Source organism: Haliotis rubra, unplaced genomic scaffold, assembly GCF_003918875.1.
Source record: "Haliotis rubra isolate DU_JTF1 unplaced genomic scaffold, ASM391887v1 Scf375, whole genome shotgun sequence".
Lineage (NCBI taxonomy): Eukaryota > Metazoa > Mollusca > Gastropoda > Lepetellida > Haliotidae > Haliotis > Haliotis rubra.
In genome coordinates this window covers 539,949-564,609 of record NW_025767052.1, presented here as the reverse complement: position 1 = coordinate 564,609, position 24,661 = coordinate 539,949, and the positions used below count along the sequence as shown (strand labels likewise).

Below are 24,661 nucleotides of genomic sequence, written 5' to 3'. Positions count from 1 at the left end.
GTATCAGTGGTCGTGTTTAGAACCTATATGTTGAACCATAGTACCAGGATCTACACACATGTATCAGTGGCCGTGTGTCTGGAGATCTATATGTTGAACCACATTACCAGGATCTACAACACATGTATCAGTGGTCGTGTGTTTAGACCTATATGTTGAACCACAGTACCAGGATCTACCCACATGTATCAGTGGTCGTGTGTTTAGACCTATATGTTGAACCATAGTACCAGGATCTACCCACATGTATCAGTGGTCGTGTGTTTTAGACCTATATGTTGAACCACAGTACCAGGATCTACACACATGTATCGTGGTTGGTCGTGTGTTTAGAACCTATATGTTGGAAACCATAGTACCAGGATCTACCCACATGTATCAGTGGTCGTGTGTTTAGACCTATATGTTGAACCATAGTACCAGGATCTACACACATGTATCAGTGGTCGTGTGTTTAGACCTATATGTTGAACCATAGTACCAGGATCTACCCACATGTATCAGTGGTCGTGTGTCTAGACCTATATGTTGAACCACAGTACCAGGATCTACCCACATGTATCAGTGGTCGTGTGTACAGACCTATATGTTGAACCACAGTACCAGGATCTACCCACATGTATCAGTGGTCGTGTGTTTAGACCTATATGTTGAACCACAGTTACCAGTACCAGGATCTACACATGTATCAGTGGTCGTGTTTAGACCTATATGTTGAACCATAGTACCAGGATCTACCCACATGTATCAGTGGTCGTGTGTTTAGACCTATATGTTGAACCATAGTACCAGGATCTACACACATGTATCAGTGGTCGTGTGTTTAGACCTATATGTTGAACCATAGTACCAGGATCTACCCACATGTATCAGTGGTCGTGTGTTTAGACCTATATGTTGAACCACAGTACCAGCATCTACCCATGTATCAGTGGTCGTGTGTACAGACCTATATGTTGAACCACAGTACCAGGATCTACCCACATGTATCAGTGGTCGTGTGTTTAGACCTATATGTTGAACCACAGTACCAGGATCTACACACATGTATCAGTGGTCGTGTGTTTAGACCTATATGTTGAACCATAGTACCAGGATCTACCCACATGTATCAGTGGTCGTGTGTTTAGACCTATATGTTGAACCATAGTACCAGGATCTACCCACATGTATCAGGGTCGTGTGTTTAGACCTATATGTTGAACCACAGTACCAGGATCTACACACACATGTATCAGTGGTCGTGTGTTTAGGACCTATATGTTGAACCACAGTACCAGGATCTACACACATGTATCAGTGGTCGTGTGTTTAGACCTATATGTTGAACCATAGTACCAGGATCTACCCACATGTATCAGTGGTCGTGTGTTTAGACCTATATGTTGAACCATAGTACCAGGATCTACACACATGTATCAGGGGTCGTGTGTCTAGACCTATATGTTGAACCACAGTACCAGGATCTACCCACATGTATCAGGGGTCGTGTGTTTAGACCTATATGTTGAACCACAGTACCAGGATCTACCCACATGTATCAGTGGTCGTGTGTCTAGGCCTATATGTTGAACCACAGTACCAGGATCTACCCACATGTATCAGTGGTCGTGTGTTTAGACCTATATGTTGAACCACAGTACCAGGATCTACACACATGTATCAGTGGTCGTGTGTTTAGACCTATATGTTGAACCACAGTACCAGGATCTACACACATGTATCAGTGGTCGTGTGTTTAGACCTATATGTTGAACCATAGTACCAGGATCTACCCACATGTATCAGTGGTCGTGTGTTTAGACCTATATGTTGAACCACAGTACCAGGATCTACACACATGTATCAGTGGTCGTGTGTCTAGACCTATATGTTGAACCACAGTACCAGGATCTACACACATGTATCAGTGGTCGTGTGTTTAGGCCTATATGTTGAACCATGGTACCAGGATCTACCCACATGTATCAGTGGTCGTGTGTTTAGACCTATATGTTGAACCATAGTACCAGGATCTACACACATGTATCAGTGGTCGTGTGTTTAGACCTATATGTTGAACCATAGTACCAGGATCTACACACATGTATCAGTGGTCGTGTGTTTAGGCCTATATGTTGAACCATAGTACCAGGATCTACACACATGTATCAGTGGTCGTGTGTTTAGACCTATATGTTGAACCACAGTACCAGGATCTACACACATGTATCAGTGGTCGTGTGTTTAGACCTATATGTTGAACCATAGTACCAGGATCTACACACATGTATCAGTGGTCGTGTGTTTAGACCTATATGTTGAACCACAGTACCAAGATCTACCCACATGTATCAGTGGTCGTGTGTTTAGACCTATATGTTGAACCACAGTACCAGGATCTACACACATGTATCAGTGGTCGTGTGTCTAGGCCTATATGTTGAACCACAGTACCAGGATCTACACACATGTATCAGTGGTCGTGTGTTTAGACCTATATGTTGAACCATAGTACCAGGATCTACACACATGTATCAGTGGTCGTGTGTTTAGACCTATATGTTGAACCACAGTACCAGGATCTACACACATGTATCAGTGGTCGTGTGTTTAGACCTATATGTTGAACCATAGTACCAGGATCTACCCACATGTATCAGTGGTCGTGTGTTTAGGCCTATATGTTAAACCACAGTACCAGGATCTACACATGTATCAGTGGTCGTGTGTTTAGACCTATATGTTGAACCATAGTACCAGGATCTACCCACATGTATCAGTGGTCGTGTGTTTAGACCTATATGTTGAACCATAGTACCAGGATCTACCCACATGTATCAGTGGTCGTGTGTTTAGACCTATATGTTGAACCACAGTACCAGGATCTACACACATGTATCAGTGGTCGTGTGTCTAGACCTATATGTTGAACCATAGTACCAGGATCTACCCACATGTATCAGTGGTCGTGTTTAGACCTATATGTTGAACCACAGTACCAGGATCTACCCACATGTATCAGTGGTCGTGTGTCTAGGCCTATATGTTGAACCATAGTACCAGGATCTACACACATGTATCAGTGGTCGTGTGTTTAGACCTATATGTTGAACCACAGTACCAGGATCTACCCACATGTATCAGTGGTCGTGTGTTTAGACCTATATGTTGAACCACAGTAGCAGGATCTACCCACATGTATCAGTGGTCGTGTGTTTAGACCTATATGTTGAACCATAGTACCAGGATCTACCCACATGTATCAGTGGTCGTGTGTTTAGACCTATATGTTGAACCATAGTACCAGGATCTACCCACATGTATCAGTGGTCGTGTGTTTAGACCTATATGTTGAACCACAGTACCAGGATCTACCCATATGTATCAGTGGTCGTGTGTTTAGACCTATATGTTGAACCATAGTACCAGGATCTACACACATGTATCAGTGGCCGTGTGTCTAGACCTATATGTTGAACCATAGTACCAGGATCTACACACATGTATCAGTGGTCGTGTGTTTAGACCTATATGTTGAACCACAGTACCAGGATCTACCCACATGTATCAGTGGTCGTGTGTTTAGACCTATATGTTGAACCATAGTACCAGGATCTACCCACATGTATCAGTGGTCGTGTGTTTAGACCTATATGTTGAACCACAGTACCAGGATCTACACACATGTATCAGTGGTCGTGTGTTTAGACCTATATGTTGAACCATAGTACCAGGATCTACCCACATGTATCAGTGGTCGTGTGTTTAGACCTATATGTTGAACCATAGTACCAGGATCTACACACATGTATCAGTGGTCGTGTGTTTAGACCTATATGTTGAACCATAGTACCAGGATCTACCCACATGTATCAGTGGTCGTGTGTTTAGACCTATATGTTGAACCACAGTACCAGGATCTACCCACATGTATCAGTGGTCGTGTGTTTAGACCTATATGTTGAACCACAGTACCAGGATCTACCCACATGTATCAGTGGTCGTGTGTTTAGACCTATATGTTGAACCATAGTACCAGGATCTACACACATGTATCAGTGGTCGTGTGTTTAGACCTATATGTTGAACCATAGTACCAGGATCTACCCACATGTATCAGTGGTCGTGTGTTTAGACCTATATGTTGAACCATAGTACCAGGATCTACACACATGTATCAGTGGTCGTGTGTTTAGACCTATATGTTGTACCATAGTACCAGGATCTACCCACATGTATCAGTGGTCGTGTGTCTAGACCTATATGTTGAACCACAGTACCAGGATCTACCCACATGTATCAGTGGTCGTGTGTACAGACCTATATGTTGAACCACAGTACCAGGATCTACCCACATGTATCAGTGGTCGTGTGTTTAGACCTATATGTTGAACCACAGTACCAGGATCTACACACATGTATCAGTGGTCGTGTGTTTAGACCTATATGTTGAACCATAGTACCAGGATCTACCCACATGTATCAGTGGTCGTGTGTTTAGACCTATATGTTGAACCATAGTACCAGGATCTACCCACATGTATCAGTGGTCGTGTGTTTAGACCTATATGTTGAACCACAGTACCAGGATCTACACACATGTATCAGTGGTCGTGTGTTTAGACCTATATGTTGAACCACAGTACCAGGATCTACACACATGTATCAGTGGTCGTGTGTTTAGACCTATATGTTGAACCATAGTACCAGGATCTACCCACATGTATCAGTGGTCGTGTTTAGACCTATATGTTGAACCATAGTACCAGGATCTACACACATGTACCAGGGGTCGTGTGTCTAGACCTATATGTTGAACCACAGTACCAGGATCTACCCACATGTATCAGGGTCGTGTGTTTAGACCTATATGTTGAACCACAGTACCAGGATCTACCACATGTATCAGTGGTCGTGTGTTTAGGCCTATATGTTGAACCACAGTACCAGGATCTACCCACATGTATCAGTGGTCGTGTGTTTAGACCTATATGTTGAACCACAGTACCAGGATCTACACACATGTATCAGTGGTCGTGTGTTTAGACCTATATGTTGAACCACAGTACCAGGATCTACCCACATGTATCAGTGGTCTAGTGTTTAGACCTATATGTTGAACCACATTACCAGGATCTACCCACATGTATCAGTGGTCGTGTGTCTAGGCCTATATGTTGAACCACAGTACCAGGATCTACCCACATGTATCAGTGGTCGTGTGTTTAGACCTATATGTTGAACCACAGTACCAGGATCTACACACATGTATCAGTGGTCGTGTGTTTAGACCTATATGTTGAACCATAGTACCAGGATCTACCCACATGTATCAGTGGTCGTGTGTTTAGACCTATATGTTGAACCATAGTACCAGGATCTACCCACATGTATCAGTGGTCGTGTGTTTAGACCTATATGTTGAACCACAGTACCAGGATCTACACACATGTATCAGTGGTCGTGTGTTTAGACCTATATGTTGAACCACAGTACCAGGATCTACACACATGTATCAGTGGTCGTGTGTTTAGACCTATATGTTGAACCATAGTACCAGGATCTACCCACATGTATCAGTGGTCGTGTGTTTAGACCTATATGTTGAACCATAGTACCAGGATCTACACACATGTACCAGGGGTCGTGTGTCTAGACCTATATGTTGAACCACAGTACCAGGATCTACCCACATGTATCAGGGGTCGTGTGTTTAGACCTATATGTTGAACCACAGTACCAGGATCTACCCATATGTATCAGTGGTCGTGTCGTCTGGGCCTATATGTTGAACCACAGTACCAGGATCTACCCACATGTATCAGTGGTCGTGTGTTTAGACCTATATGTTGAACCACAGTACCAGGATCTACACACATGTATCAGTGGTCGTGTGTTTAGACCTATATGTTGAACCACAGTACCAGGATCTACCCACATGTATCAGTGGTCGTGTGTTTAGACCTATATGTTGAACCATAGTACCAGGATCTACCCACATGTATCAGTGGTCGTGTGTTTAGACCTATATGTTGAACCACAGTACCAGGATCTACCCACATGTATCAGTGGTCGTGTGTTTAGACCTATATGTTGAACCACAGTACCAGGATCTACCCACATGTATCAGTGGTCGTGTGTCTAGGCCTATATGTTGAACCACAGTACCAGGATCTACCCACATGTATCAGTGGTCGTGTGTTTAGACCTATATGTTGAACCACAGTACCAGGATCTACCCACATGTATCAGTGGTCGTGTGTCTAGACCTATATGTTGAACCATAGTACCAGGATCTACACACATGTATCAGTGGTCGTGTGTTTAGACCTATATGTTGAACCACAGTACCAGGATCTACACACATGTATCAGTGGTCGTGTGTCTAGGCCTATATGTTGAACCACAGTACCAGGATCTACACACATGTATCAGTGGTCGTGTGTTTAGACCTATATGTTGAACCACAGTACCAGGATCTACACACATGTATCAGTGGTCGTGTGTTTAGACCTATATGTTGTACCATAGTACCAGGATCTACCCACATGTATCAGTGGTCGTGTGTTTAGACCTATATGTTGAACCATAGTACCAGGATCTACCCACATGTATCAGGGGTCGTGTGTTTAGACCTATATGTTGAACCATAGTACCAGGATCTACACACATGTATCAGTGGTCGTGTTTAGACCTATATGTTGTACCAGGATCTACACACATGTATCAGTGGTCGTGTGTTTAGACCTATATGTTGAACCATAGTACCAGGATCTACCCACATGTATCAGTGGTCGTGTGTTTAGACCTATATGTTGAACCATAGTACCAGGATCTACACACATGTATCAGGGGTCGTGTGTCTAGACCTATATGTTGAACCACAGTACCAGGATCTACCCACATGTATCAGGGTCGTGTGTTTAGACCTATATGTTGAACCACAGTACCAGGATCTACCCACATGTATCAGTGGTCGTGTGTCTAGGACCTATATGTTGAACCACAGTACCAGGATCTACCCACATGTATCAGTGGTCGTGTGTTTAGACCTATATGTTGAACCACAGTACCAGGATCTACACACATGTATCAGTGGTCGTGTTTAGACCTATATGTTGAACCACAGTACCAGGATCTACCCACATGTATCAGTGGTCGTGTTTAGACCTATATGTTGAACCACAGTACCAGGATCTACCCACATGTATCAGTGGTCGTGTGTCTAGGCCTATATGTTGAACCACAGTACCAGGATCTACCCACATGTATCAGTGGTCGTGTGTTTAGACCTATATGTTGAACCACAGTACCAGGATCTACACACATGTATCAGTGGTCGTGTGTTTAGACCTATATGTTGAACCATAGTACCAGGATCTACCCACATGTATCAGTGGTCGTGTGTTTAGACCTATATGTTGAACCATAGTACCAGGATCTACCCACATACGTATCAGGGTCGTGTTTAGACCTATATGTTGAACCACAGTACCAGGATCTACACACATGTATCAGTGGTCGTGTTTAGACCTATATGTTGAACCACAGTACCAGGATCTACACACATGTATCAGTGGTCGTGTGTTTAGACCTATATGTTGAACCATAGTACCAGGATCTACCCACATGTATCAGTGGTCGTGTGTTTAGACCTATATGTTGAACCATAGTACCAGGATCTACACACATGTACCAGGGGTCGTGTCTAGACCTATATGTTGAACCACAGTACCAGGATCTACCCACATGTATCAGGGGTCGTGTTTAGACCTATATGTTGAACCACAGTACCAGGATCTACCCACATGTATCAGTGGTCGTGTGTTTAGACCTATATGTTGAACCACAGTACCAGGATCTACCCACATGTATCAGTGGTCGTGTGTTTAGACCTATATGTTGAACCACAGTACCAGGATCTACACACATGTATCAGTGGTCGTGTGTTTAGACCTATATGTTGAACCACAGTACCAGGATCTACACCACATGTATCAGTGGTCGTGTGTTTAGACCTATATGTTGAACCACAGTACCAGGATCTACCCACATGTATCAGTGGTCGTGTGTTTAGGCCTATATGTTGAACCATAGTACCAGGATCTACCCACATGTATCAGTGGTCGTGTTTAGACCTATATGTTGAACCATAGTACCAGGATCTACCCACATGTATCAGTGGTCGTGTGTTAGACCTATATGTTGAACCACAGTACCAGGATCTACACACATGTATCAGTGGTCGTGTTTAGACCTATATGTTGAACCACAGTACCAGGATCTACCCACATGTATCAGTGGTCGTGTGTTTAGACCTATATGTTGAACCATAGTACCAGGATCTACACACATGTATCAGTGGTCGCGTTTAGACCTATATGTTGAACCACAGTACCAGGATCTACACACATGTATCAGTGGTCGTGTGTTTAGGCCTATATGTTGAACCACAGTACCAGGATCTACACACATGTATCAGTGGTCGTGTGTTTAGACCTATATGTTGAACCACAGTACCAGGATCTACCCACATGTATCAGTGGTCGTGTGTTTAGACCTATATGTTGAACCACAGTACCAGGATCTACCCACATGTATCAGTGGTCGTGTGTTTAGACCTATATGTTGAACCACAGTACCAGGATCTACACACATGTATCAGTGGTCGTGTGTCTAGGACCTATATGTTGAACCACAGTACCAGGATCTACCACACATGTATCAGTGGTCGTGTGTTTAGACCTATATGTTGAACCATAGTACCAGGATCTACCCACATGTATCAGTGGTCGTGCGTTAGGCCTATATGTTGAACCATAGTACCAGGATCTACCTACATGTATCAGTGGTCGTGTGTTTAGACCCTATATGTTGAACCATAGTACCAGGATCTACCCACATGTATCAGTGGTCGTGTTTAGACCTATATGTTGAACCACAGTACCAGGATCTACCCACATGTATCAGGGTCGTGTGTTTAGACCTATATGTTGAACCATAGTACCAGGATCTACCACACATGTATCAGTGGTCGTGTGTCTAGACCTATATGTTGAACCATAGTACCAGGATCTACACACATGTATCAGTGGTCGTGTTTAGACCTATATGTTGAACCACAGTACCAGGATCTACCCACATGTATCAGTGGTCGTGTGTTTAGACCTATATGTTGAACCATAGTACCAGGATCTACACACATGTATCAGTGGTCGTGTGTTTAGACCTATATGTTGAACCACAGTACCAGGATCTACACACATGTATCAGTGGTCGTGTGTTAGACCTATATGTTGAACCATAGTACCAGGATCTACCCACATGTATCAGTGGTCGTGTGTCTAGACCTATATGTTGAACCACAGTACCAGGATCTACCCACATGTATCAGTGGTCGTGTTTAGACTCATATGTTGAACCACAGTACCAAGATCTACACACATGTATCAGTGGTCGTGTGTCTAGGCCTATATGTTGAACCACAGTACCAGGATCTACCTACATGTATCAGTGGTCGTCGTGTTTAGTTCTATATGTTGAACCATAGTACCAGGATCTACCCACATGTATCAGTGGTCGTGTGTCAGGGCCTATATCTGAACCATAGTACCAGGATCTACCTACCACATGTATCAGTGGTGTGTTTAGACCTATATGTTGAACCATAGTACCAGGATCTACCCACATGTATCAGTGGTCGTGTGTTTAGACCTATATGTTGAACCACAGTACCAGGATCTACCCACATGTATCAGTGGTCGTGTGTTTAGACCTATATGTTGAACCACAGTACCAGGATCTACCCACATGTATCAGTGGTCGTGTGTTTAGACCTATATGTTGAACCATAGTACCAGGATCTACCCACATGTATCAGTGGTCGTGTGTTTAGACCTATATGTTGAACCACAGTACCAGGATCTACCCACATGTATCAGTGGTCGTGTGTTTAGACCTATATGTTGAACCACAGTACCAGGATCTACACACATGTATCAGTGGTCGTGTGTTTAGACCTATATGTTGAACCATAGTACCAGGATCTACCCACATGTATCAGTGGTCGTGTGTTTAGACCTATATGTTGAACCATAGTACCAGGATCTACACACATGTATCAGTGGTCGTGTGTTTAGACCTATATGTTGAACCATAGTACCAGGATCTACCCACATGTATCAGTGGTCGTGTGTTTAGGCCCAAGGTTCGAACCGTTCACGACCCCGGGTCTATGAGCGCCCCTTGGTTTTTACCCAGGGTGTCAGGCGTCTACGATCTGTATAGGTTGATGATTTACATACATATCAGGGTGCCCGCGGGGACAATCTAAACTTGATGTAATCCAAATGGTACACTTCTTTCTTTTCTATTCAGGTAAAAAATAGAATTACAAAAAGACACATACTGTTCAATATTCGTATTGATTATACCTATTTAAACATTGTTCCATTCAACGACCTAGGATTGCCGTCAAATAATGACGTGAATTCGTAAGTCACTGCTCTCTTCTATATGTTATGCTGGAGTTTGTACTTTCATGATGCAAAAGAAGTATACCGTTCACTATGTGAACGTCCTGATAGCCATGGTATAAAACTAGGTATGCTATTACAGAACCAATGTTAAGACAAACGCTTTGTATTTGGTTTGATAAGTGATACTATTACTAGGAATCATGATCTCTCGAATACATGTAACCAACTCCTTTATTTATAAGCTAGCACTAAGAATGAAAACTATCTTTGTAAATTTTGCAAGAGAGTGAATCTCTTAAGCACCTATTCTTTACATGTGCTGAATCAAAGTGTTTGATGATATAATAGAAACCCATTTGGCATTAAACTTTATATTGTTTATAATTGGGCAGCTTAATGATATTTTTTAGTAAACCTTCTTCTCATTGTTTATAACTCGAGGTATATTTAAGCAAGGAACGATTTTAAACATGTGAAATACAGTTAGGGGGAAATATATAAAGTTTATTTTCTCTTGATATATGAAGCTGTGGTGTATTGTTTTAAGATAACTATTCAACAAGTTTGCCATTTATAAAAACATTTTATGTTGATAGCGATACTAAATCAAGCTTGTATTCAGATTCTACTTAATTCTGGTTGCCAGAATAAAAAGCACCGTTCCTTGGGGTTATATACATATCCATCTGTTGGAGTCATCGGAAATTGGAAATCAAGAGTGAAAAACTGCTTTTACTTCGTTCAAACGGTCAAACACACGGTCACATTTCTCTTGTTCGCCAGACAGGAATGCTGTACAAAGAGTGGCGGACTTACTCTCTACTGATCCCAAAACGTCGCCATTGACATTTCTCATCTAACCCCTTCGTGCTCCGAGGTCGTTGGTGTCATAACATCCACGGTCATGCTTCTAATGTTTCTAATTCGTTAATTAGCATGATGCAGCTAATTATCAGAAACTAATAGCTAACGATTTTATAAATTTCAAGTTAAATACGAGTGTCCCCTACTTTCCTTGAGCATATGGGTGGTGGGGTAGTCTAGTGGATAAAGCGTTCTCTTGTCATGCGGAAGACCCGGGTTCAATTCCCAACATTGGTATAATGTGTGAAGCCGATTTCTGGTGTCCCCTGCCGTGATATTGCTGGAGTGTTGCAAAAAGCGGCGTAAAACTCACTCACTCACTCATATAATAGTAATAGTTTTCCATTTATTACACAACATATTTGTGTACTGCCAGCTGTAAACGTGGCTCAGCTGCAAGTGGTATTATCTTAAGTGCTTGCATTCACGGGGATCTGTGGTGTTTACAGTCTTCCATTCCGTCACTTTGATTGATGACGTCATATCTCACCTTGAAGTGTTGCCCCTCACCTGGAAGTGTTCCCCACTTAACGAGAAGTACCCGGTAGCTGATAGCACAACAGAACATGCAATACACGAGATAAGCGTGGAATACCTGCACGGTATGTGTTTGATGCTTGCTGTGATGTGATTAGACGGACCTCACTGCGGCGGGTGTGAGTAATGGAGTATGATGGGTCACAGTGACATTCAGGTAGAGGGTGAAGGGAGGCAGTCGTGTGGGTCACAGTGACATGCAGGTAGAGGGTGAAGGGAGGCAGTCGTGTGGGTCACAGTGACATGCAGGTAGAGGGTGAAGGGAGGCAGTCGTGTGGATACTGTACCTAATGTTCTGGAAAATACACACATGTATAAAGGAAGCTATTTCTGTGCATTGATGTAAACACAGGATGGGAAAAAAGGTTTATCAACTTTATGGGCTTTTCTAGGAATAAACAAGTTTTTATCACACAAAAATAAGTAATACATATGTATATAATATTTTCTGTATCAGTGTAGCTGCAGTGGTTTAGAAAAGGTCGGTAGTAACCTATAGCAGTCGTAGTTGTAGTATCTGTAGTTGTAGTTGCAGTAATAGTTGCAGACTATAACAGTTGTTATGGTGGTAATTAATAGTGGTAGTAAGGGAAGCAGTATCACTTGGAGCGAGACAACACAAAAAATGCATTTCTGATGTTCACCAAAACATGTTTCCACATGACGTATCCACATGATGATAGTTGAGAGAGAGAAGATTGTGTAGGGCAGCATCGCAAGATAAGGCCATACAGTTTAAGTCAACCTGACAACATATTATCTGCACAAACGTTTCCTTCACAATAAATATCTCTCTTTTTAATGACATATATATATATAGCTAGCTCTACATGTCTTTTATAATTGTAGATTCACTTTGATAAAGTTAACTGTAAGTTTTCCGCAGTGGTGATACAGGGACACGAGAGTGCACACTGTTAGAGATGATAGGGATCAGAATGGAATAGAACCTTCCCTCACGGTGCTGAGAAATGAGAAAGTGCAGAAATATGATCACAACTCTACGCAGTGTACGTCTGGTCGCAGTGTTGTGGAAGAGTACAAATCCTTCCCTTCCCAAGCAGGTTACACATAGGTCACATCTGCGCGGGAGAAGGACGCAAACAAATAAATTCCTCCGACGAAAATACTCCGCTTTAGTTGACATCCTTCCTTTGGCTAATTAACATGACGCGTTTTCAGATCAGATGCTATCGACTTGTCGTGACTATTTTAGTTGGATGCATGCGACAAGTCACACTATGTCCCACAGACCGGAAGTCAGTGCTACGAGGACTTCCGGCATTGGAGACACGCTGGGAAAAATCTTCAAGCGAGTCATTGACCTCGAGTTGCAGGCTTAGAGGGACACAGCACGTGTCATACAACACTTCTGGTGTCAGGTTGGCTTACTTTGAATAGGTTGTTACAAAGATGCTGTGTTTTGAAAGATGATGTATATCACTGACCTTCAACCCGTAACCTCACACACAACCCGGGTAATCCAGTCGACAACGATGACGCACTCCACACTAGAGAGTTGCATCGCTAGGTGTGACCGAAATCAGGGGTCGTGGGTTCGAATCCAGTTTCCCAGATGCTGTGTCTTGGTTTCTTAGTACCATGCAGATGCTCGCGGGTGTCTCCAAAGCAACAAGTCCAGTCGTCCAAAGCCCCAGAACTAATTCTGTTGTTATTTCTGCTTAAGGTTTACTTAACGAATTAAACATGTTCATGGTATATACAATGAATGGCTTTGGACATGGCACATTTCTTTGGTCTGTTTGTGTTGATTACACTTGACCTGAGGTTCAGCTGACCAATTGAATGCTTCATGCTACTTATGTTGCAGTAACTGGACCGTGTGAAACATGCTCCAGCATGACGACATTTGATGAGACAACGGGTACAGGCTTTACCGAACACTCATACATACAACATACCATTGTCAGCGGTGACTTACAAACTACCAGCTTAAACCTAATACCGGTTTCACGGGAAATTAAAAAGCTGTATATACCGTTCAGTGTACATGTCATCTGTTCATTTCCTCTCTGTAATTTCAGGGTTTACTAAGAATACAGGCGCGCACCTGGTAGACAAATTACTTCACCACCACTTGTAATTAACAATGTTGCAAAAGATACTTTCATTTTTTAGTTCGTGCAGGAGAAGTTAGTTTTTATGGACCTTACCTCAAACAGTAACTATGTCGTAAAGATGCCCCAGCTAATTAACTTTTTTGCCTTCATCCAAAATTTCTTTGCTGTCGATAAAGAGTAGATATACGCCGTAACCTTTTTTTGGTACATTTTTGTCATTATCTAACACCGGGTCAATTGCCCTTAAAGTATTCTGCAGAGTAATTAACCATTTAAGTTGAGCTGCCAGTCATCATTGTCGTGAACCATACTGTTCTACGGAGAGACTATATATAGAAAGTGTGTGCGCGCGCGCGCGCGCGCGCGTGTGTGTGTGTGTGCGCGCGCGTGCGCGTGTGTGTGTGCGTGCGCGCGTGTGTGTGTGTGTGGTTGGGGGGTGGGGGTGTGTGTGTCTATATATATATATATATTTATTTTATATAACACACTGTAGATGAAACAGCACTGCCTATCAACAAGTGCAACACCTGGTGAAAGAGTAAGTATATACTCAAAATCGTCATCCTCCCCATATTGCGGAAATTAACAAAAATCCCACCCCACCCCATTATGTGTATTACTTCTGTCACGCCAAGATTGTATGCGAACGTTCAAGTGTTGTAAACGATACTTTGTGACTGTAGATGTATACATTATCTCCATATCCTATGGGTATATTCGGGGTGGTCACTTTGACCGGTCAGCTGGTCATTTCCATCACCCGTATTTGTTTATTTACCCGTTTCAGATTACTGCGACCGGCCAGGTACAGTACAGTACAGTACAGTTGTTCCTACTTACAAAAGAGCCTGTTACAATTACTAAATGACAGTTGTTCAGAAAGGAAGTACTCATTTTAACGGAATGTAAAATAAAACCAATCAAATAAAGTATCGCCACTATGTGTGTTCAGTTCGAGATGTGTATGATAATAACCCGAACTATGTTCCCATATCTATTAAGGATGAGTGAGTGAGTGAGTTTAGTTTTTCGCCGCACTCAGCAATATTCCAGCTTTATGGCGGCGGTTATTGAGGATGAGAGCATGGCGGACATGATGAAACTATTGGGGCAGTATGGTAGCCTAGTGGATAAAGAGTTCGAACAGTATACCAGACACCCAGGTTCGTTTCTCAAAATGTATCTAGTCCTAACTCTTTCATTACCTGGAAAAAATTAAAGCGCCGTTCTACCTTGTCATCGATCTGTTCCGGTCTTGGAACCAGTCAGGAGCCGTTTAGAGAGAACGTACATATACATGTGTATTTATAGTAATCCTATCTATTTGTACTTCCATTTTATCGTGTATTTGTTTGTCAAGTGTAACATACAGTTTCTTATCAGTCCTTGTAATGAGACGACGGTGTTTTGGTTGGACCTCCAGTACCGGAGGTCCGGAAGGAAGTACTGTAGATATGCAGCGTTAACAGACAGGTGTCGACATGTCACGTTCTGACTTCCGGTCGCAAATACGTATTCTCCATTACAACTGTTGATATATCCTGTGTATTGAAATTAATAATATTGTTATACATAATTGTTTAATTGGTATTCTATACGTTGATGAGCATACGACGTTATGGATAACAAGTTGTTGTTTATTGCATAGAGACGTTTCGATGTAGATGCTTACATCGTTTCCTAGCTAAAGCCGTTTGAAGCTTGAAAACGATGTAAAGGCGTGGTCACATCTTTACGATCAACTAGGCCGTAATGATTAACGAAGTAAACCGTAGTTTGATCGTAGAGCCATGTTACCACGGTGTACTACGGTCAACACAACGGTACAGTAGGGTCTTGGCATTCAGGCTAACCGTACAGATATTTGGAACATGTTGAATTTTTTGGTCTAACGACGGCCAAATCATTGGTTTGCTGAAGTTCAAAGTACCGTCATAACTACGGTGATCTACGTTGAACTACGGTTAAATACGTCTAACTACGTTGAACTGAGGTCAAATACGTCTAACTACGTTGAACTGAGGTCAAATACGTCTAACTACGTTGAACTAAGGTCAAATACGTCTAACTACGTTGAACTAAGGTCAAATACGTCTAACTACGTTGAACTAAGGTCAAATACGTCTTACTACGTTGAACTAAGGTCAAATACGTCTAACTACGTTGAACTAAGGTCAAATACGTCTAACTACGTTGAACTAAGGTCAAATACGTCTACCTACGTTGAACTAAGGTCAAATACGGGTCTACTATGCTCTACTGCGTTGATCCCCCACTACGGTCAACTACGTGCGTGTCCATAAGATATGACCGCCGCTTTAGAATCTACACCGAAACGTCGCTCTATGCAATAAACAACACGCTGTAACTCATATAATCGTGTGTTTAATTGTTACACATACTCCTAACGTATGTAGTTTACATCTGAATAGTACAACCTCCAGCACAATGTCGATATACACGTTGATCAAAACTCCATATCAGGTTTGAAGCAAGAGGGATTTCCCCAACAGGATATTTCTTGCTTCAAAAATATTCGATAAATCAACAGCCATATTTATTTCGGTGTATTCTATTTTGTATTCAAGAAAACATATTTCCTCGATAAAGATTAGGAGTCTTGTGGGTAGTGATCCAATCCGTTACATACCACCTGATTGCTGCCGGACATGGGTTTACATACTCCCTGAGGCCACATCACTCAGCAATAAGGCGCCAGCATTGTTATATGTAAGGAAAGAACAAACCCACATGATGCTTTGATGCCGACTAATAAAACACGTTTGAAGTTTAATTTAATCCGCAGCACGTTGCCTAGTACAGAAATAATGCTAATGGCCAATACATTATGTTAGGTGCCCAGTATGCAAGAGGAGGGTTCAGAGTGCATATCAGAATCTCAAACGTGAAACACACATTGTAGTGGGGATACGCCTTGTTTGCTTAATACTCTGTTTCCTATCGCTGTTTGTTTTCTGTTAAGTCGGCCATATACCGTGTTTATGTGGCCTTTGAACGAGCAACTTCAAATTGAAGCAATTCAGAGAGTTTACTTTGAAATTGGATTCTTCTTGATAAGCACAAGGCCTCAAATACCTACATACAACGTCTACTAATTGGGTATAAGTGTTCGCGACTATATGTGGTTGTATCAAAGAAGGCTAAAAAAATGTAATGTTGAATCTCTTTGGTGTGTGAGTTTAAAGGGAGGCTAAACTATGTGTCCCCGTGTCAGAATTAGTTTTGTCTTGGACGTGGAACTTCTTTGCTTTACGAATGTGAAACAGGGACATCGTCTGTATTACAGGGGACAGTAATTACCGTTGTAATAGTCCAGAACTACACTTGAGTACAGAGGTGTTATCTTGACCCGTGCTAGAATGCCTACGACCGCCCACTGACCGAGGCTACCCCCTGTTATACATACATACCCGGTTCACATATTCTCAACCGTTCATAAAGACATGTCTTATTCTTGAAAGGAAGTTGTATATTCAAGCCTCTTTGTAGTTCCATTATGTCACTTCGTTTCATGCATCACATGACATTGAACCCCGTGTATCCGCACGTTTTGCTCGGGTTAACGAGGGTCCACTGCACATGCGTCAGATGCCATTGTTATGTAGAGAACATTTGTAGCTTCTCTCGTGTTTCACATTGCCAAGCTCTCACTATTCATACACCAAGATTAGATGTATTGTTCCCGTAGACCCGAACTCAAACCAATTTCAAATGACTATGTCAGTCTACACATTTAACCGCGGTAAATGTAAAGAAAAGTTTCTAATGAATGAGATCATATTTCGTGTGTTTTTATTAATGGTTCACTGCTGTCCACTGTTCTGATAGGAACGTTATATATTCAAACAAACGCAATCCCTAGGCTGGCACTAGTTAGATACTCTAGCACAGCTCTGTCTGCAAGTCGTGCATAAGCTGGCAAGTCTATATTGCTTCCTCAAGTGGCCTATAGAAGCTGGTATGATGAAGATGATGAAGAGGAACACACGTTATGGCTAGACAATTTCTTTATTGCTGTAGATGCGACGTTTCGGTGTAGATGCTAACACCGTTATCATTTGCTTATATATTTTGTAAACATAAATTTGTAACCAATACTATATTTGTAGGACGTAGTGTTAGTCTACCACCTCACGGCCGATATTCTTGGCGGTGTTTTTCGATCTTTCGAATTCACGGCCTAACATGTCTGCAAGAATAAAGTTTTTATGACCCGAACATCAAAAAGCCCTCGAGCTATTTCTTTTCTGAAATATATCCTTATGCTCATGTGTCCCGCTAACAGAATTATCTTGTCTGACGAGACATGTGCTATTTCACTTCGAAGAGAAAATAACTAGTTGAGCGTAATATAGGATATCACAAGGCGTAAACTCCCCACAGTAAGGCAACAGAATACCATGAGAAACCCCGTATAAACATATACCCTGGGGCCCAAACAGGCGAACCTTTAATAATGAAATGGTTTTCATGACTATAATGGCTGACGTGTGATATGAGTGAGATGCTGGAAGCCATTAAGCTATCCCCTTTCTCCTCACCTGACGGTGTGCCTATCTGCTGGACTACCTGTATAATTGGACCAGGCATCGGGCGGTACGTGATTGTGACGCTATACTCTACACAGTTACCCGGGTGGCAGACACGCTGTGTTCAGGGCGGGAGAGGGGGAGTGGACATGGCAGTTACCTGGTGGCAGACACCCTGTGTTCAGGGCGGGAGAGGGGGAGTGGACATGGCTGTTACCCGGGTGTCAGACACCCTGTGTTCAGGGCGGGAGAGGGGGAGTGGACATGGCTGTTACCCGGGTGTCAGACACCCTGTGTTCAGGGCGGGAGAGAGGGAGTGGACATGGCTGTTACCCGGGTGTCAGACACCCTGTGTTCAGGGCGGGAGAGGGGAGTGGACATGGCTGTTACCCGGGTGTCAGACACCCTGTGTTCAGGGTTGGAGAGGGGAGCGGACATGGCTGTTACCCGGGTGGCAGACACCCTGTGTTCAGGGCGGAGAGGGGGAGACATGGCTGTTACCTGGTGGGGCATGGCAGTTACCTGGTGGCAGACACCCTGTGTTCAGGGCGGAGAGGGGGAGCGGGCATGGCTGTTACCCGGGTGTCAGACGCCCTGTGTTCAGTGCGAGAGAGGGAGTGGACATGGCTGTTACCTGGTGGCAGACACCCTGTGTTCAGGGCGGGAGAGGGGGAGTGGACATGGCTGTTACCCGGGTGGAAGACGCCCTGTGTTCAGGGCGGGAGAGGGGGAGTGGACATGGCTGTTACCCGGGTGTCAGACACCCTGTGTTCAGGGCGGGAGGAGGGGAGTGGACATAGCTGTTACCCGGGTGTCAGACGCCCTGTGTTCAGGGCGGGAGAGAGGGAGTGGACATGGCTGTGTTTTGGTTGTTCTATTTCTTTGAGTGCTGGTATGGGATGAGTAAATAACCTCCCTCCTTGCTACTACTGTGCTACTGGGATCCCGCAGCACACTGTCTGTGTTTCATATAACTCCCATCATAAGGAGGAGTGAGTTGGTTTTACGCCGCTTTTAGCAATATTCCAGCAACACTACGGCGGGGGACACCAGAAATGGGCTTCACACATTGTGCCTATGTGGGGAATCGAACCCGGGTCTTCGGCGTGACAGACTCACCATCGTAATGATGTTATGCAAAAGACGGAAAGTACCAAGCATCAAATAAAGCTCCCCCTGGTTGTAGAGGCTTGAGGTCCACTCAAAAAACCGTAACACTAACCAAGAGCTGAAGCGCTCGCCTACGACTAAACAACCCTTTCTATAGCCCAAACTCCATGTGCCCCGTCCATATACAGCTGACAGAGACAAACAGAGAGGGAGGACTATCTGTAATACCTGTCTCCCTATTCCAGGAGTCTGTGACAGGTCCCTTCAACAACTACACACTCAGGTAGGACTATATGCAATACCTGTCTCCCTATTCCAGGAGTCTGTGACAGGTCCCTTCAACAACTACACACTCAGGTAGGACTATATGCAATACCTGTCTCCCTATTCCAGGAGCCTGTGACAGGTCCCTTCAACAACTACACACTCAGGTAGGACTATATGCAATACCTGTCTCCCTATTCCAGGAGCCTGTGACAGGTCCCTTCAACAACTACACACTCAGGTAGGACTATATGCAATACCTGTCTCCCTATTCCAGGAGTCTGTGACAGGTCCCTCCAACAACTACACACTCAGGTAGGACTATATGCAATACCTGTCTCCCTATTCCAGGAGCCTGTGACAGGTCCCTTCAACAACTACACACTCAGGTAGGACTATATGCAATACCTGTCTCCCTATTCCAGGAGCCTGTGACAGGTCCCTTCAACAACTACACACTCAGATAGGACTATATGCAATACCTGTCTCCCTATTCCAGGAGCCTGTGACAGGTCCCTTCAACAACTACACACTCAGGTAGGACTATATGCCATACCTGTCTCCCTATTCCAGGAGTCTATTGTGACAGGTCCCTTCAACAACTACACACTCAGGTAGGACTATATGCAATACCTGTCTCCCTATTCCAGGAGCCTGTGACAGGTCCCTTCAACAACTACACACTCAGGTAGGACTATATGCAATACCTGTCTCCCTATTCCAGGAGTCTGTGACAGGTCCCTCCAACAACTACACACTCAGGTAGGACTATCTGTAATACCTGTCTCCCTATTCCAGGAGCCTGTGACAGGTCCCTCCAACAACTACACACTCAGGTAGGACTATATGTAATACCTGTCTCCCTATTCCAGGAGCCTGTGACAGGTCCCTTCAACAACTACACACTCAGGTAGGACTATATGCAATACCTGTCTCCCTATTCCAGGAGCCTGTGACAGGTCCCTTCAACAACTACACACTCAGGTAGGACTATATGCAATACCTGTCTCTATATTCCAGGAGCCTGTGACAGGTCCCTCCAGCAACTACACACACGATATGCATAGAAAGACGCCGGGGAATGTTGTTACGCTGCGAGGGAAACAATAGAGCGTGGCGAGAAATGTTTACACTTGGGCAACATGGTGTGAAGAAATATTAAAAGTGTCATCTCCCGTGCTTCTGTAACGCCTATGACGTTGATCTTAGCAGAATATATAAAGTTCGCATTGTGCGTGTGTATTATCTTACATGGCGGTTAAGTATGTGCATTGATGGAGTATAACAGCAGAGTGTCCCCGTGTATATGTAAAGTAAAATGGCCGTATTATACACAAAACGAACAGATTCTACCCCGTTACAGACCGCCCCATGTCTGTATGTAAAATAATATATTGCCAACATCACACACTGTCCCAGTACATTGACGTCACACACTGCAATAGTACATTGACGTCACACATTGCCACATTACATTAACGTAACAAACTGTCACTATAACTAACGTAACAGACTGCCACCGTACTTTAACGTCACACACTGCAATAGTACATTGACGTCACACACTTCCACATAACATGGATGTCACACATTGCCACATTACATTAACGTAACAAACTGTCACATGAAACTAACGTAACAGATTGCCACAGTACTTTAACGTCACACACTGCAATAGTACATTGACGTCACACACTGCCACATTACATTAACGTAACAGACTGTCACATGAAACTAACGTAACAGATTGCCACAGTACTTTAACGTCACACACTGCCACAGTACATTGACGTCACACAATGCCACATTACATTAACGTAACAGACTGTCACATGAAACTAACGTCACACACTGCAATAGTACATTGACGTCACACAGCCATAGTACATTGACGTCACACAATGCCACAGTACACTGCCACAGTAATTGAACGTCACACACAGCCATAGTACATTGACGTCACACAATGCCACAGTACACTGCCACAGTAATTGAACGTCACACACAGCCATAGTACATTGACGTCACACAATGCCACAGTACACTGCCACACACTGCAAAAGTACATTGAGTACATAACAGAGCAAGCCTATCTTTATCCCAAATAAACTTCTGATACTAAGATAATTTCTAGTAATTAAGATACCACGAGTTGTAAGGTAATAAGCATCAATACTACGTGTATATGTAAACAACGCTTACGAAACCTGGATAGATCGGGGTTTTGCTAGTTTTGTTCATCTCATTATGTATTAAGTTCTTTCATCTGCAGCCCTCTCTCAGTAGTTGCCTAGGACCCTCTGTTATCTAAGGGCTGACGGAACAACTATATCCCTTGACTCGATATGGGTGCACGCAATGTTGACACTGTACGACAACAACACATTCCTAAATCACCCCGACTGTGTTCTCGTTGTAATAGTAAACAAAGAGGGACTTGTCTCGCCAATGTGCATATTTAGAATATATTTAAAACTTATCAGAAGCTTTCATGTATCCAGTTAAGAATCTCATCTTGTCCGTCACTGAAACATAAAAGACCAGAGTGATGCGCGCTTTTTGTTTAACACAGTGTTGTGTGGTTTAACACTGTCTGTTGTATGTTTAACACTGTGTGCCATGTGTTAACAGTGTATGTCATATGTTTAACAATGTGTGCTATGTGTTTAACACTGTGTGTCATGTGTTTAACACTGTACACTATGTGTTTGACACTGTACACAATGTGTTCAACACTATGTGCCATGTGCTTAACACTGTGTGCCATGTGTTCAACACTGTGTGCTGTGTGTTTAACAATGTCTGCTATCTTGCACACAATTATTTAGCACTCGAAATTTAGTGTAAGCATTAAGTGGACTATAAATGCACATGTAACATTGTCTCGCTTTGAACATGCATATGGTGTGGAATTGCTGGGAAAAAAATAAGTATGATGTTGTTTGGGGTTGTTTTAATTCACATTAGCGAATTCCATGTCAAATCATCGTCATCATCATCATCATCATCATCATTATTGCAATAATTATATTGCGATGCCTCCATACACTCGCTGTATGCTCAAAGCCCTACCATGGCCCCCGTACAATGGATCAGTGCGCGTTCGACTTTATTCTCAGCTCCATGGGGAGTATAAAACCCAAGACTCCTTGTCAAGTGCTGGACGTTTAACAATCACATTACCATCTCATGCTACCGGGTACCCATCTGTACTGCTGTGAACAGTTATATGTCGAACACAGTCTCCCGCAAAGTCAAAGTATGTCTAGAACGAAATGAGTAAACCATGTAAGACAGAATCAGACAGAAGGACGACTAAGAAACTCACCATTGGTATCACAGGCTTTGAATGCTTCTGCTACATTCTCAAACGCCCCCGTCACCTCAATCAGCTCCTTCATCACGATAAATCCATCCCCGTCACGGTCATAACTGTCAAAGTCCGTGGGCATTGGAATGGGTTCGAACCTCAGGTCCTCCTTGTCCTCTGGAATGTCCTCCACCTCCATGTCCTCTATCGTCTCCTCTTCATTGTCCACCATGTCCTTGGCGTCAATCAGTCCTCCCAGCTCCTCGATCTTCAGCGTCTCCATGTCCTCGTCCTCGGGAGTCAACTCATTCACCTCCTCGGGGGTCATGTCCCCCGTGTCTCCCGCGGCGTCACCAGCCTCCACAACAACATCATCATAGTCCGACTTGACTTCTGAGTCCACGGTAGAGTTCGACACCGTTTCATTTGTGCTGAACGAAGAGCTGAAGGTCACTAAACACAATGACACAACTCCAACACAAAAAACACAAGTTATAAACCTTCATGGCTGCAGATTTACTTGTTGTTCCGATAAAACCGAACTTAATATCTCCGGATGTGAATCAGCCTTCCCACATGAAACAACAAACTGCACGTGTTGTTTTGTATCACTTAAACAAATCCCTTGCTGATAAAGGGTCCCTGTGCGATAGAGAAGACGTTTTTGTATCAACGTGACGTCGACTCACACCATCTTACACACTGTGTGTATTTAGTGCTTAACGGCTTTGATCCGATACAGTAAGAAAATCTCACCTCGATGTTATGCTGTGGACCGGTAGAGAACTACAACATGCCAGCCTGACCGTCTGATCGAGGGTGGTTTATACGGGGAAGCATTCGGGGCGCATTTTGTTGCGGCCCAGGACCGAGCAGTCGTGCATGTGTTCCTATGCTAATGTGTGTGTGGACCGAGGTTTGTTTTGTGTTGTGAAAGCTGCGTCGATATGTAGTCGTGCTCTTACTGCAAAATCACCATCGTCAAACCTATACTGAGTGAGTGAGTGAGTGGGTGAGTTTAGTTTTACGCCGCACTCAGCAATATTCCAGCTGTATGGCGGTGGTCTGCAAATAATTGAGTCTGGACCAGACAATCCAGTGATCAACAGCATGAGCATCGATCTGCGCAATTGGGATACGATGACATGTGTCAGTCAGCGAGCATGACCACACGATCCCGTTAGTCGCCTCTTACGACAAGCATGGTAACTGAAGATCAATTCTAACCCAGACCTTCACGGGTTCAAAGCTATACTATGTACAATCATATCACTGTTGTAATAGCTATACTGTGTACAATGACGTCACTACTGTAATAGCTATACTGTGTACAATGACGTCACTACTGTAATAGCTATACACTGTACAATGACTGTACTGCGTACAATGACATCAATGTTGTAGTAGCTGTACTGCGTACAATGACGTCACCGCTGTAAAAGCTATACTGTGTACAATGACATCACTACTGTAATAGCTATACAC

The 24,661-nt window shown here is 43.4% G+C and overlaps 1 protein-coding gene across 1 annotated transcript in view; it reads right to left on the bottom strand.

Annotated features, from left to right (window-relative positions):
* The window catches only part of LOC124286083, a 54,952-nt gene extending 30,937 nt beyond the window's left edge, over positions 1–24,015 (bottom strand). Inside the window, exon 1 of the mRNA XM_046722408.1 lies at positions 23,195–24,015. Within this exon, the coding sequence (XP_046578364.1) occupies positions 23,195–23,504 (310 nt within the window). The 5' untranslated portion in view covers positions 23,505–24,015. The remainder of the gene's footprint in view (positions 1–23,194) is intronic.
* Between the last annotated feature and the right edge of the window lie 646 nt (positions 24,016–24,661).